The 15,067-nt window shown below is 39.0% G+C and overlaps 1 protein-coding gene across 1 annotated transcript in view; it reads left to right on the forward strand.

Annotated features, from left to right (window-relative positions):
* Positions 1–15,067, forward strand: part of LOC140235628 (N-acetylglucosamine-1-phosphotransferase subunits alpha/beta-like) — a 49,484-nt gene that overhangs the window by 28,744 nt on the left and 5,673 nt on the right. Inside the window, exons 14-24 of the mRNA XM_072315636.1 lie at positions 303–358; positions 959–1,073; positions 1,777–1,985; positions 2,398–2,552; positions 2,979–3,100; positions 3,714–5,956; positions 7,007–7,203; positions 9,169–9,321; positions 9,606–9,780; positions 11,850–11,935; positions 14,364–14,462. Coding sequence (XP_072171737.1) covers positions 303–358; positions 959–1,073; positions 1,777–1,985; positions 2,398–2,552; positions 2,979–3,100; positions 3,714–5,956; positions 7,007–7,203; positions 9,169–9,321; positions 9,606–9,780; positions 11,850–11,935; positions 14,364–14,462 — 3,610 coding nt within the window. The remainder of the gene's footprint in view (positions 1–302; positions 359–958; positions 1,074–1,776; positions 1,986–2,397; positions 2,553–2,978; positions 3,101–3,713; positions 5,957–7,006; positions 7,204–9,168; positions 9,322–9,605; positions 9,781–11,849; positions 11,936–14,363; positions 14,463–15,067) is intronic.

The raw sequence follows: 15,067 nt of genomic DNA on the forward strand, positions 1-15,067 counted from the left end.
TATGTGCATTTTGGTGAAATTATTTGCTTGTCACAGAATGTTGAATTAAGTTCAGACCAACCACGATCATGTGTTAATGTCTCTAAGCAAGTTATTTATGCCACAGCCCTCCTGTCCACCCAGCTGTAGCCAGCATACTGGGCTTGCGATAACCTGCAGTAGGAGAGGGTTGTGGCACAAACTTGGTGATAGGATCAGACATCATGCCACCCTCGGTTCAGTACTTATCTGCTCTATGCTCCCTCCTCTTCTTCTACATTCAATAATTTTGTTATCTCATTCATTTTTTCTTCATTTACTAGTGTATTGTAATACTGGTTGTGCAAATGGATGGATAGCAGACAAGTACTGTGACCAGGTAAGCACATATCACCCTTCTACACATTGATGATATTATCAGCTTCAAGTGTGAAAACAAAACTGTGCATGCAGTTATGGAAGTTCTGTAGAGTAAGTTACTGTAAATCATGGATGGAAAGTATCACCTTTTGCACTTTCCAAAATTGATGAGGGAAAGGTTTGAATTGAGCATGATGACTTCTGAAAGGCCTTTCAATCATCTGTATATTGTGAGGATATATCATGGATAATTTATCAGGTTTGGCACAAATACTAGGAAATATAAAGAAATTACAAATGTTCACAGAAGACACAAACTAGTATAAATACATACCATACACCAAGGAAAGTACATTTAAACTGAGATTTTGCTGGAAGAATTGGCTTGATTAAACTTATTTGCACACACTTTATGTAACATAGTCTTTCATTGTAGCAGGAAAGTAGAAAGTGCAGTGAATGAGTGCATCTTTCATTGTCTGTTTCAAAAGAATGTAGACTCTAAAGTAGCTCTGGATAGAGAGATTATGATGATTGCTATAAGCATTATAGGTAAGTCAATATTTTGTGGACGGACATGTTAATATCCAGTGGTTCATTATGTTATGATGCCTAACAGGCCTGCAATGTACCAGAGTGTGGGTTCGATGCAGGGGATTGTGGGAAGGGCAACTTCCATCGTGTTCACTCAACTCTTGTTTCTGAAGACAGGATGCATATCACACTGCCAAAAGGTATGAAGAATGTGTATTGATTCTAGTGTGTGTATATTTCTTACTTTCCCCCTCTTCCTGCTGACTCTTGGAAAGAAATCAATCACCTAAGATTGCTACTTAGGATTTATATTTAGGGACTCCAAAGGTTAGGGTCTATTCAAGTGTACATAATCATCCTTTATTTTGTGTCATAGAAAAGGATATTTAAATCCCCATGGCAATCAGGGATCATCAGATATTCCTGATTCTTGGTACGCTCATTAGCAACATTCCATTCATAAATATATTCAAGTATCAAAGTTATGCCTGACTGATTTCAAAGCCTCTATAGGATTCTCATGAACAGTTTCACCTAATGGGTAGAGAACATAGAAAATCAATTAGAGATTTAAAAAAAAATGGTTTACAGACCCTTTATTAGTTACACTTAGAAGATTTTACGCTTCCAAATTTTGAATTCAGTAATAAAAGTGTAATGTTGTCTGAAAATACTCCAAAACCCCAAATTGACAGAGCTGAACAAAACTGCATATTTGAAGGCCTGTGCCACTTATTGTGTGTTGTGTAATGCAGGGTCACCTACAAGTAAAATGTATATGTGTATGTGTGAGTTTGTGTTTGTATGTGTCTATTTGCCTATGTATACATGCATGTATAAATATTTCCAAACATGTAGAGAATGCAAGATGCTTAGTTCACATTCTTGTACTGTCTTTGCCAGGACTGGAGGTAACATACTTCAATGTGACACCCATCTTTGGGCAAGGGTCAACAATTACAGAGGGCAAGTATGACAACAAAGAAATTGTGCGGACAGCAACCATCGCTCAGAAATTCAAGACTGTTCACCTTCTGCTATACAAGAATATGTCAGAGTCCACTTTGACATTCCACATCCTTGGAAAAGGCCCCAACGATACACTCCTCAACGTAAGCAATCACAAATGTTGTAGTGGCCACGATTATTAAAGAGCTGGTCATGTGAACTATGGACTTAAAATGCCCTCTCTTATCCTGGTGAGAAATAAAAGCTTTTAACAGTGTTATGGTATTTACTTTTTTTGTGAAGGTTATTGAGCATATTTCTTCCTAGCGAGGAACACGGCCTGCATTTTTAGACAATAAATATTGCTAGTTTCACATTACCTAGTACAGCATTAAGTCATATTCCGTGATTAGCTATAGATTCTTTATTATGTGAGTGGTAAAGTGCTTTGAAAATTAATGCATAAAGTAGTTTCTAGCTATTCTTAATAAAGACGTGAATTGAGATTTGTGAATACTAATCTTGTAGAATTTGTATAATCTGCAAAGCTGTTCTGCCATGTTGGTCCTGTCTCAGGTCACATTTAATGTCACAGTGGACACGAGGGAGAACAAAGGCTTGGACCTCAAACTGTTAAACTTGGGCAATGAAACAAGTGAGAAGGAAACCGAGGTGAAAGAAGAGGATTCTGAATTTCCTTTCAACTTTGATGACATTTCAGAAGAAAGACAGTAAGTACAAAATAATGCTTCATTTTATGTACAGGTGCCATTGTGAAATCTGAACATTATGTGTGTTCTATTTTAATCACATTTTCATCTACTGCGGTTTCTTTCTGTTTTATTCAGTTTTTTTTTTTTTCTTGTAAAGTAAGTTTGATCCTGGGATAGTTTCTTCTTTTGGTGATTTTTTTTTTTAATATGAATCAAAGCAATCAATAAGTTGTGAGAAAAACAGTTTTTTTTTAATTATTTCAAAACAAACAAAGAGAAGTCTTTGTCACATCTTCAAATGAAATAAACACTGTTGGCTAATTAGCAAAGGATGAACATTTTGCTGTGTATATATACCTGTAGGTCAAAGCATCGAGCATAATCGCAATGAGAGATGTATCATATATCACATGTCACAATGTCACATGATTGATTAATTGACAGAGCCCCCAAAGTTTCCCGTGTGCGAGACAAGGAGGTGGGTGTGTCCTATGAACCAAAAGAAGAGGAGCTCACAGAGGAAGTTGCTAAGCAGCTAGAGGAACTTAAACAACAGCTGGAAGATGGTATGGCTTTATAGTGGAGTACTGGTTGGTATGGGAAGTTCATAGCTGTACTCAGTGAATGTAATTGATCTCATTATCTTGGCTGGACATTGCAAGTTTTTTTTTTTGTCATACAGTCCATTCCCAATAGTCCCAGCAGTTATGCCACAGTTCAGTTTTGCAAGGAAAAATGTAATGATATGATTATTTAGTGCACAAACCCCCACTTGTCATATTCAGCCGCAAAACAAAACAAAATCAAATAAAAAACAAAGGCATCATTAAACTGAGTGTGGTTATTAAAGCGGCCTCAGCTGGACAGTGAGTCCATGAAGTGTTTAACTTGAGACTTTTGACAAGTGACTTCAGTGAATGAGGTGTATTTATTGGCCACCCAAGGATATGAGTCATATTTTGAAGGAATAATGTGCATTGCTGACATCAGATCAATCAATTTTCTGAATTGTGAAAGTATGGGAGTAAAATTTGTGAGTGCTTTGTCACGTCTTTTTAATATGCCACATCCTTTATGCAAAGGATTTGAACGACTTATTCTGCATGCATATTGTACAATCAATTAGCTATACCCATAAGGCTTTTATTACTGTTGCTTTTTTGATATTTTGATATCCAGGTGACCTAACCCAGAAAGGTCATGACCGGCTACGATCCCAAATCTTGGCCCACTACATGCTCTCCCCGGAATACACCAAGCGACGCCGTGAGGTAGCTCTTGGTCTTCATGCCAGAGGGGACCAGCAACCCCTGCAAAATGCAAAGCAGCAATTTAAGGAGACTGACTTTGTAGGGCAAATACCAGCAGGAGGGTTACCCGGCCAGGGACAAGACCAATTTCGTCAGCCACAAGTCGTCGTTGACAACCAACTGCAACAGCAGAAGATGTGGCCAAATGTTCAAGGATATCAAGGACAAGGACAAGCTAATGGTCAAGGGCTAGGACAAGGTGGTAATTTCATGGGACAAGGGCAGAACCAAGGGCTTATGCTTGGCAATCAGGGACAAGAACAAGTTGTTAATCAACAGGGTCAGTTGGGAAGGAACAATTTGCCTGGACAAGAGCCACAACAGCAGTTCAGACCTTACCAGGTGCCTGTCAATCAACAACCTGACTTTGGACAACAGCTTGGGCAACAGCCTAGACAACAGCCAGTGGGACAGGTGCATGTAGATGTTGGTATGCCACTTGAAGGTGGACAGCAATTGAAGCAGGTTGCTCCGGGACAAGCTGGCCAGGTCCCACACATTCAGGAACAATTTGGACAAGTGCCAGCTAAAAATTTGCCAGTAGAACAAGTGCAAGGTGGATTAATGGGGAGGCAAGATGCTGGCATGGGGCAACAGCAGTTCCAACCTAGACAAGAATTTGAGCAAGTAGAAAAACTGCCTCAGGTTAACATTGTAGGACAGAATGGTGTGAATGTTGGCCTTAATCCTCCTCAGCCTGGGAGGCTAAATGGTGAACAGACAAATGTAGCAGCCAATGGGTTTAAGCACGAGGCAGATGTGTTCGATGACCTAATGTTTGGAATTAATGTTCCACCAGCTGGCCAAGGCCAAAGGGACGCTCTTCATTTACAGCCTCAAGGAATGGCTGAGGTGAAGACAGGTCCTAAACCAGCTGATGATGAGACATTCAATGCAGGATTAGGACCAGACAAGAATCAAGCAGGTCCTCAGCAGAACTTGGCTGCTCCTGTACAAATAGAACCAATGGAGGATTTTCAGCAAAGAATTGCTGAAAATATGCAACAACCCAAGGAAGGAGGACAACTCGGTGAAGCTCCAGTCCTTCAGAATCAATTCAAATCTAATCAGAATCAAGGTAAAGGAATGGATCAGTTTGCACTTAATAATCAAAAGGTTAGGGACACCAAAGAAAAATACAAGAATTTGGCAGACAAGTTTGAAAATCACAGAGAAAATTTACTCACAAAAAAGAAGAAAAAGTATAATGATGGAGGAGCAGGTGAAGATGACTTGGTTGCCAGGCAACGCCATGACAACCAAGATACATTTGATCAGCCACTGGGTGTAGAGAATAAAATTGGGAAAGTGAACCAACAACCAGTACAGGATGCTGTACCTTTGGCAGGGATTGGTCAAAATCTTCAACAAGTAGACACCCAGAATAAACCTATTAAAACTCAGGAAGAACTCAGTAAGCCAATTCAAGCTGGTTTGGATGTAAACCAACCGATGAGAAATGATCGAGTTGACCAACCCGCCGTGCAAGTCAAGAACGGCTTTGAGGATCAGCCTGGAGGAGGTAATGGAAATGACATCGATGATAATAACATTGGGAATCTTTTGAAAGAGCAGAATAACCTTCCATTCCAGCTACCAGATGCAGCAGAAGTTGACTTTGAGGATGCAAATGAGGGTGAACGTGGACTCCAGGGAGCAAACGACGAAGAAAAGCTGAAGCAGGGTGATCAAGGGTTCAGAAAACTTTTATCTGTTAACAAGATGACGAAAGAAGCAGCTAAAGTTACAACTGATAATGAGAGGAGTCAAGGTAAACAATATATAGCACAGTTATTAAATGATGCCAAGAGTATCTTTAGGGACCCTGCATTCCAGAGTGAATGGCCAAAGCAAATTGACATGAGGATATCTCCAGGGTATCTGGTCCATGAATTGCAAAAGAAGCTGACTGAGACGATGTCTCACTCAGACAACTTTGAATCTGTAAAGCATGAAAAGAAAAAATGGAGTAAATCTACAGGGAAGCCCTCACCTAACATCACTGCACAGCCTGTGGACGAGACTGAAGCTCAGCAAAGTAAAGATGAACAGGATCGGAAGAGCAGCTTCCTTCCCTGGGAGCGCTCAGACAGCTTCAAAAACCTCACACAGGTACAGACACTACTTCTGATCAATTCACATTCAGCAATTCCCCTCTTCCCTCTCCTTTTCCTGCAAGCTTGCAAAAACTATCAAATTAAATTTGATTATGACATTGGCGTCAAAATAGACTTGAAGATAATGAGCAAGTTTTTAGATTCTTCCTTTTCCATGAATTTCTATGGTGTCATTTATAGTCACCTTATGCTAAATAAATCAAAATTTAATTGTTGTAAGATATCAAAGTATACAGGAAGATATTACAACTTCTCCCTCCATCCTCTAAAGTGATTTGCTGAAAAGGGTGCCTTTATTTTGTTATGCTCTGCATTAAAGATAAATATTTGCTCATTGTCACACAATAAACAAAATGCCTGCATCTTTCCATTTCAAACTGTGCTCTTTTTTATCATAGCATTTGCAGTTATACTTTGCCATGTCTATGAATGATGCTTGCACTACGTAAAATTTCCAACCTAATTTTATAACATTTTCTATAGTCCACACATTATCATCTTGTGAATATCAAAATATGTAGTCCTTGAAATTGGAAAAAGAACTTAAAGAATTACCTCAGAAGCCATAAAAAAATAAGATGACCAAAAGCAAACTTGCCACTGCTCCTTTGTTGGCGTGTTCCCCCTTTTTTTTTCGATATAATTTCCAGTATCATAAGCTTGAAACAATTTATCTGCATGAACCTTCAAAATTTTCATATCTTCTAGCACATTGTTAGAAGAGTGCTACATATGAAAACCACCTACAGAAAACAGATATTAGTTTATGTGATGACACTTTGTGTTGTGTTGTAATTGGTAATGACTATAACACCTGGCTATGGTTTGTGTAATGCTTTGAAATAATTGATCTGTGTGGCTTAATGCTGGTCCCACATAGTAGTCCACTGATTATGAAGAAAGGATGGTCATTATTCATTTCACCTCTATCAAGTCAAGGCCACTGCATAAAAAAAGAAGAAGGATGTGTTGTTTGACATTTGACATTACTACATACTTCAGACCTCTCAAGTACACAGTCATCATACCTGTTTTGGTATCATAGATACTTGAGCACCAGGATGTCATGCAGCAGTTTTCAGTGCAGAGTGGTTCCCGACGCCATCTCCTAGACACCTTTGGTGACTCCCTACGCCATGTCAACAAGCTTTTCAACAAGAAATTTGGTTACCAGGCACGCAAGGTTCCCGCGCACATGCCCCACATGATTGATGTTGGCATCATGAATGATCTCCAGGCAGAGTGAGTGTTGGCTGCTTAGCCTTATTTCCAGGCTGCTTGCCTTTCCTCTGATGTCAGTTTCACAAGCACATACAGTGTACACTGGCTGATGATGATCATTTAACAATTTCCTGTATGGATGCATTAGGGTATCTCTCTTGTTATATTGGCTTGCAGCTTGATAAGGATTCAATGTTTATATGCAGTTTTTGACTTTAATTGTGATGATGCATGACTGATAGGCCCGAATTCATGAAGGTGGTACAAATGAAACCATGGTTTAAACCAAGGACAAAAACCATGGGGCGCCAAGTGTCGCACTGAATATTTTGTTGCGAAATCGGTCATATTTTGTCGACAAAATGATGTTTTGTTAACAAAATTATCATTTTGTGGACGAAATGTTCGTTTAGTAACAAAATGTTGTCATTTTGTTACAAAATAATCATTTCATCGACGAAATGACTGATTTCGTAACGAAATATTCCATACGACACTTGGCGCTCCATCATGGTTTTTGTCCATGGTTTAAACTGTGGTTTCAATTCGGGCCTACTTAAGATGGCTTTTGATTATTTGTTGTGGTTTTTGTAGCAGAGAGAGCTGAAATAAACTTCACATAAGGTGTTGTATGTATGTATTCACGTGTATGCTACAGTCTTTGAAATGATTGAGTCAGTATACACCTTTATAAAGTGGTGTCTGTTAACTTAAAAAAGTACTTCTTAGAATTCAGCCATTCTGTTGTATATTAAGCAATTGTTACTTGTGATGTAGAAAACATTAATTTAGAAAACGTGTCCATAGATTTTTGTTGTTCTAGATCAATTTATCCACCACACTACTCTCCTCTCATGTGGAGTAATGGATACTCAGTAGGGATCTGAATGCTTGTGATGTGATTGGGTTTATGTGTAGTGTGTGTGTGCCATAGAGTTGTAGCCTGACTGGAATGCCCTCCAACAGAGTGGAGTGAGTGCATTGTAGGTTTGGGTTCAATTCCTGTGATGAGGCTAATGATATGTTGTAAAACATTTTGAGCATCATGACGAAGGTGAAGGAGCTATATGAAAAGCATCCCTTCATCCAAAGATTTCTACTGTCCAGAGATGTGGGTAGAGGGGCATACCCGATGCATAGACACCTCAACAGACCACATCAGTTGAATTGATCAATGCATCAAAGTCACATCTTGAGGAGAAACAGAGAGGTCATTGAACTTTCTGGACCCCCAGGGCTTGTATGAAAGATGAATACTGCTATCAGAATGTGGGTACCCTAAATGGGTATAACAAAGGACAAATAATAGCCTTTGCTATAAAGTTTGCAAAGAACAGGTATCTAGTCAGAGGATACTTAGATAGTATCCCACATAAACTGTGCCTGTGATGTTGCATTCTAAAGCCCATGTACATGAGACACTCCAGAAGAATTCACAGTGACCAAGAGAACTACATGTAGTCAGAGACAGGAGAAAGTACAAGCAGAAGAGACAGGATATCTTGGTGGGAAAGGTCATGCACCTTTGTATAAGAACCAGGAAGATTGAAGAAAGATAATGGAAAAGAACACAAAGGACCTCCAGATTTGATAATTGCAATCATTCATTAGGTATTGAGTGTGTTAGCACAGATCACAACAGTTGATGGGTTGATGCACGAATAATTGACTTCTCAACTTTTATTTAGTTAGTTAAAGAAGCAATGTGGATTATGAAGGCTAATCCCAAGTAAATAGGAATGCCATGTTCATATTCTCACCTGTCTGCCCCTCCCAGTGATCTCCAACCAGCATCCAGCTGGTGGCTGAAATAATTGGTTGGCTTCAGATATTGTGCAAAACACAAAAGCTGACCAGTTGATAATTAGGTTAGTTGCAGCTTAGCATGTTATTTAGAAACATAAACATGTATCTGTTAATGTGTGAATAGAACATGATGTAAACACGTTGGTTTTCACCTGCTCTTATTATCAATTTTCTTTATAGATTTGCAGAGGAGTATGACATCACTTCCTCTCATAGGTTGCGACATCCACGTGACATGCAATACGCCTTCTCCTACTTCTACTACCTCATGGGCACTCCCAAGATTGTCAATGTCACTGAGGTTTTTGATGAGTTTGATACGGACGACTCAGGGTATGCTTTCATCTATTCAAGCAATGCATAATCATTTTTACATATCAATTTGTGTAGATAACGTGTTTTACTGATGATATATGTGTTATATTATCTTTATTGTTTATAGAAAAAGTAGAATTCTGTGTCTTATATGTAACTCCATATATATCAAAGATGATTTTATGTCATTGCAACATTCAATGTGTATTTCATCCTCAGTGCTCAAATTGTTTTAGCTGCATTGCCTTGATCACTAGGATGTTTTTCTCAGTCGTATTCATATACATTGATACAACATTCAGAGTCTTGTCTGATCGGGAGATCCGCACATTGGCGACAAGGCTCTATGATCTGCCCCTTGACCTCAAGACCCTAACCTCGCTGGAGAAGTTAATCATTACCTGTGCAGAGAACATCACTGAGAAACTGACACAACCAGCGGACAGTGCAATTGAGAAGTATTATGAGGAAAAAATGGTGAGTTATGCATGTGGACACATTTGGCCAAAACCTTGATGCTGTGACATGCTAACTGCATCAGAAATGCAGTGAATTTCTTTTGACTTCTTGCAAGAAAATATTTGTGAAATTATTTTTAGCTCACCTGAGCCAAAGGCTCAAGTGAGCTATTGCGATCGCCCTTCGTCCGGCGTCCGTCGTCCGTCGTCCGTCGTCCGGCGTCCGGCGTCCGGCGTCCGTCGTCCGTCGTCCGTCGTCCGTAAACTTTTTACATTTTCATCTTCTTCTTGAAAACCCCAAGACCGATTTTCATCAAACTTGGCAGGTAGCATCCCTAGGGGGTTAGGAACTCAATTTGTTAAAATGGGCACCATGCCCCACCCAGGGGGCCCCCAGGGGCCCCAACCCCCCAAAATTAAGGAATCTGTAAAAATCTTCTTCTCTAGAACCAGAAGTGATAGAGCTAAGTTAATACTATGAGTTAGTACATTGATGACTGTAGTTTCAAGTTTGTTCATGGCAGAATCAGGGGTGCCCCCCTTGGGTCCCAGGGGAGGGGGGTGGGAGGGGTCCTAATGGGGCCTAAATTGTACATTTTCATCTTCTTCTTGAGAACCCCATGACCCATTTTCACCAAACTTTGCAGGTAGCATCCCTAGGGGGTTAGGATCTCAATTTGTTAAAATGGGCACCATGCCCCACCCAGGGGGCCCCCAGGGGGGCCCAAACCCCCCAAAATGAAGGAATCTTCAAAAATCTTCTCTAGAATCAGAAGTTATAGAGCTAAGATAATACTATGAGTGAGTACATTAATGACTGTAGTTTCAAGTTTGTTCATAGCAGGTCCAGGGGTGCCCCTCTTGGGGGGGGGGGGGGGGGTTGGGAAGGTCCAAATGGGGGCCTGAATTGTACATTTTCATCTTCTTCCTGAAAATCTCATGATGGATTTTCGTCAAACTTGGCAGGTAGCATCCCTAGGGGGTCAGGATCTCAATTTATCAAAATGGGCACCATGCCCCACCCAGAGGGTCCCAGGGGGCCCTAATCCCCCCAAATTAAGGAATCTTAAAAAATTTGGGCCCTTATTGTACATTTTCACCTTCTACTTGAGAATGCCTGGTCAAATTTTAGTAGTGCTGTGAATTGTTCAGATTAGTGACTGCGTGAAAGGTGAACATGCGATACTCAGGTGAGCGCTAGACCCGTGGGTCTCTTGTTGAACAATGCAACTGAATTTAGCCATTAGCAACACTATGAACTATCATGCAAATTGTTCCAATGAGGAAGTACAGTTGCTGTTCTAATGTAGACCCATGTAGTGATGAGATTATTGTTTTCATGTAATGATATGTCTTTCCCCCTTAATACCTCTCCTACCTCTGACTGTCTCAGGCTAATTTCAATCAGTATTAGCCAAGGCCAATGCTCTTCAACTTTTCTTTTGTTCAGCAAACTGCTGTACATTCTAAGAGCCCCATGTGACTCCAGGCAATTCTGCCCCTTGGCAGTCTTTGTGACATCAATAGGCCTTCCTCCATATCTCATACATATTTACTGTTTTTCTGAGCAAGACTATTCTATTACACAAACCCATTAAAAAAAATGATGTGAGCCATGGCATATTAACCCTTTGCAAGATTTATAGGGGAACACACAACAAAAAGAGGGAGTGAAGTGCACAGAACACAGCATTTCAGTGTCCGAATGAGTTACAGTGTGTGTGCTGAGTATGCCAAGAGATTAGCCAACTGATGGGGAAACTACACCTTTGATAAAGCAAACAGTCATTGTTACCACAAAGCCTGATTTTCTAAGCATCACTCCACCTGGTTGAGCTGTATTAGACTTACTGAACCACATGTTCTTGGACCTAAAAACTGCCTGGCATTCCACTTACTAAAAACAGCAACTTTGCATTTCAGGGTATACTGGTGTATGAGTTGTCCTCTAGTATGTGATATTAAGGCCACATTGTCTTTTTGTCCACATGATACTCTGTGCAATGAAGTGCTGCATCCTGTAAGTTTAGAAATAGGGTAATGAGGGGACTTAAAGGGACTGAATGACAATATGTGTTTTATGCTCAGCCTCAAGTCACCAAGGATCTCCTGATGCATTGCCCACCACTGATTGACAAGATGCAGGGAAGTGTCAAAGGTCAAACCATGTACAAGTAAGTGTCAAAGGTCATATCATATACACTCAGCAAAAAAAGAAAGTAAACACTTTTTCCAGTTAATATTTTTCATAGAAGATTTTGATAAAAATCAAGGTGTCATATACCATATCAAAGATTATTTCATTGGCTATCAGCCTGGTAGGTTTATACAAATGGAAATTTTATGCACGAGTGAACACATTTGTTTTTGTCCTCCAGGGCACAAAAGTACAAATTGCAGAATTGGACATATTGAAATTCATTTGCAAATGCCCTCCAAGATAGCAAATGATAACAAAAGAATAATTTGACACAATGAGAGACATGAATGAAACAGCAGAAATAAGTTTCCGTTCCCTTGTTTCCCTATATATTCAAAACAGACACATAGTGGGAAACTGAAGGTGGAACATACACTTTTTGTAAGCATTTTCCATCAATTCAAACTTTAAATGACATAGGGAGTAAACTGTAAAGGTGATAAAATCGACAGAATTTCTTCATTTTACCCTTTAAGTAAGTAATTCAAGAATGCACGAGACAAATTCAGGAACCAAATATCATTTAAAATTTTCTTAATTTGGAATAACGTTTCAAATTTAACTTTCTTTGTTATTATAATTTTCCTCCTATGTCTTTTGACTGCGGATTTGACGGAAGATTATTAATTTTCCTCCATTATTTTTTTCTTGCCTTTCTTTATCATTGGAGGGTTACAGAGACATTACTGAGATCATAAGTTGATTTCTGCAAATTAATTTACATTTCTATTGTGTTGAATTTGTCTTTTGTTTTCATTATTATATGGAAGAGCAAATACGCTTGAATAATAACTTGTCCATTAGCAATTTTTATGCCTCCGCCACGAAGTGGTGCCGGAGGCATTATGTTTTCGGGTTGTCCGTCCGTCCGTCCGTCCGTCCGTCCGTCCTTCCGTCCGTCCGTAATGAATTTTGTGGACAGCGTAACTAAAAAAACCTTTTGAGGTATCCTAATGGAACTTGGCATGTATGTGTATTGGGGGTGAAGTTGTGCCTATCAACTTTTGGGTGCACATGCTCAAGGTCAAAGGGCAAAAGGTCAAGGTCAAATGCTCAAAATTTCACTATTTCCCCCATATCTATGCAATGCCTGAAAATATTTTCTTGAAACTTAATGTATACATGTATTACCCCATTAAGACTCTCTGGTGAAAGTCTGGGGTCATGAGATCAAAAGTCAAAAAGTCAAGAAAAATTTAAAATTTCACTTTTTTCTCCATATCTTGGCAATGGTTTAAGGTATCTTCATGGAACATAGTGTGTATGCATGTACTGACTGGTAGTCAGGGGTCAAAGGTCAAGAGCAACACTTCAAAATTTTACTATTTCCCTCATATTTATGCAATGCCTGCAGGATTATTATTTTTTTAACTTGGTGTATGCATGTATAACCCAATAGAGATTCTGTGGGAAGTTGTTTTTTTTTTTTTGCCTCAAAAGTTAAAAGGTCAAAGATCAAGTGAAAGTGCTGAACTTTACTTCTTCCTCCATATCTCGGAAGTGGCTCAAGTTATCTTGAAACTTAGTACATACTTATGCATGCTCTGCCTGACAGTGATTCTCCTATAAATTTTAGAGTCAAAGGTCAAGGGTCAAAGGCCAGATGAAAATGGTAGCAATTTACTATTCAGTACAGAAATTACACTTTTTCTCCGTGCCTTGGAAAATTACTCAATGCATAAACTTTTGAAGGGTCAAAGTCAAGTAAAAGTTCTAAAATCACCAAATACATGCTCTCCCATTCATCCAATTAAACCTAGGTCAAGGAAGGTGAACATTCAACACATTTGTGACCATCATGTCATTTTAATATTTTGCCAATTTTGTGAAAATGTAATCACACATTGTCCACATGTACTATAGACCTGTTACGAGAATCATGCATTATGGTGGAGGCATACCAGTCGCCATAGCGACATTTCTAGTTACTATTGTGCCTTGGAAGAGAAAAATGAATGTATTCACTCATGCGTAAAGTCAACATTTTCATTGACCTACTCGGTGGATAGCTAATTAAATTACCTTTAACATGGTATATAAAACACCATTTTTAGCCAGATAGTCTATGAGAAAGATAAACTTGAAAAAGTGTTTACTTTTTTTTTTTTTGCTGAATGTATATTTGTTTGCACTCAAAGTGCTGTGTAACGGTGCACCAAGAAAAATTGATTAAAAAAGTTTCAAATTTAAACACTACTTGATTTTACAAGTGCAGAATGTTACAAAAATGATATTTAAGTGTTTTTAAGATAAATTTTGGTCTAACTGCCTCTTTCAGGTTTACTGTCTTATAAACTCGATCCTTTTATCGTATCTCAAGCAGAGAAAAAGTGCATGTCTCTACATTGCATCTTTTTTAATCAAGTGCTTCTCCGCTGTAATCTTGCTTTGCCTCCTTTCAGATATGAGTTAATGGGCGAGGATGAAATTGCCTTCAAGATGATTCAGACTAATGTTTCCAAGGTCATAGGTCAACTGGACGACATACGCAAACATCCGAAGTAAGTCAGCTCATAGTGACATGTTTGCCATTCAACATTTGACAGTATGTATTGGAATGACTTACGGATACAGTATCTGCAAGTGTTAGATTACAGTCTTTAAATCGTATATTGTGAGTCGTTGACTGTGGAAAGTCTGCTTATTATGATGTGCTAGAAAACACAGCAAAACCAAAATATCAAATGCCGATAGTTTTCATGTTACCAAGCATGCCAGACAATTTATTGAGCTCATTGTTTACAAGTGGTTCGCTTACACTATGTAGAGTTTGATACAGGAAATTGTGGTAGTGTGCAGGAATATACAACGATAATGATCTTATATATGTAAAAGTACTCAGCTACTGGAAAATGAGTCTGAACTCAAGTATCACCTGTTGATACAATGTTGGACATACTGACAAATCCTGGACCCACAATGACATGTGTTATTGATTGTTTTGACATGGAAACTGTGGAAATTTCAGGGAAATCTTTATTGCTGTTCTCAGAGAAAGTGTTCATGGAAAAAGAAATGTCATCATGTTTGTCATTTCTGTTGATGGCTAAATGAAATCCTTTGAAATATTGATTTGGGAATTATTGTTGTCATCAATTGTTGATAG

The sequence above is a fragment of the Diadema setosum genome, chromosome 12 (genome assembly GCF_964275005.1).
Source record: "Diadema setosum chromosome 12, eeDiaSeto1, whole genome shotgun sequence".
In the NCBI taxonomy this organism is placed as follows: domain Eukaryota; kingdom Metazoa; phylum Echinodermata; class Echinoidea; order Diadematoida; family Diadematidae; genus Diadema; species Diadema setosum.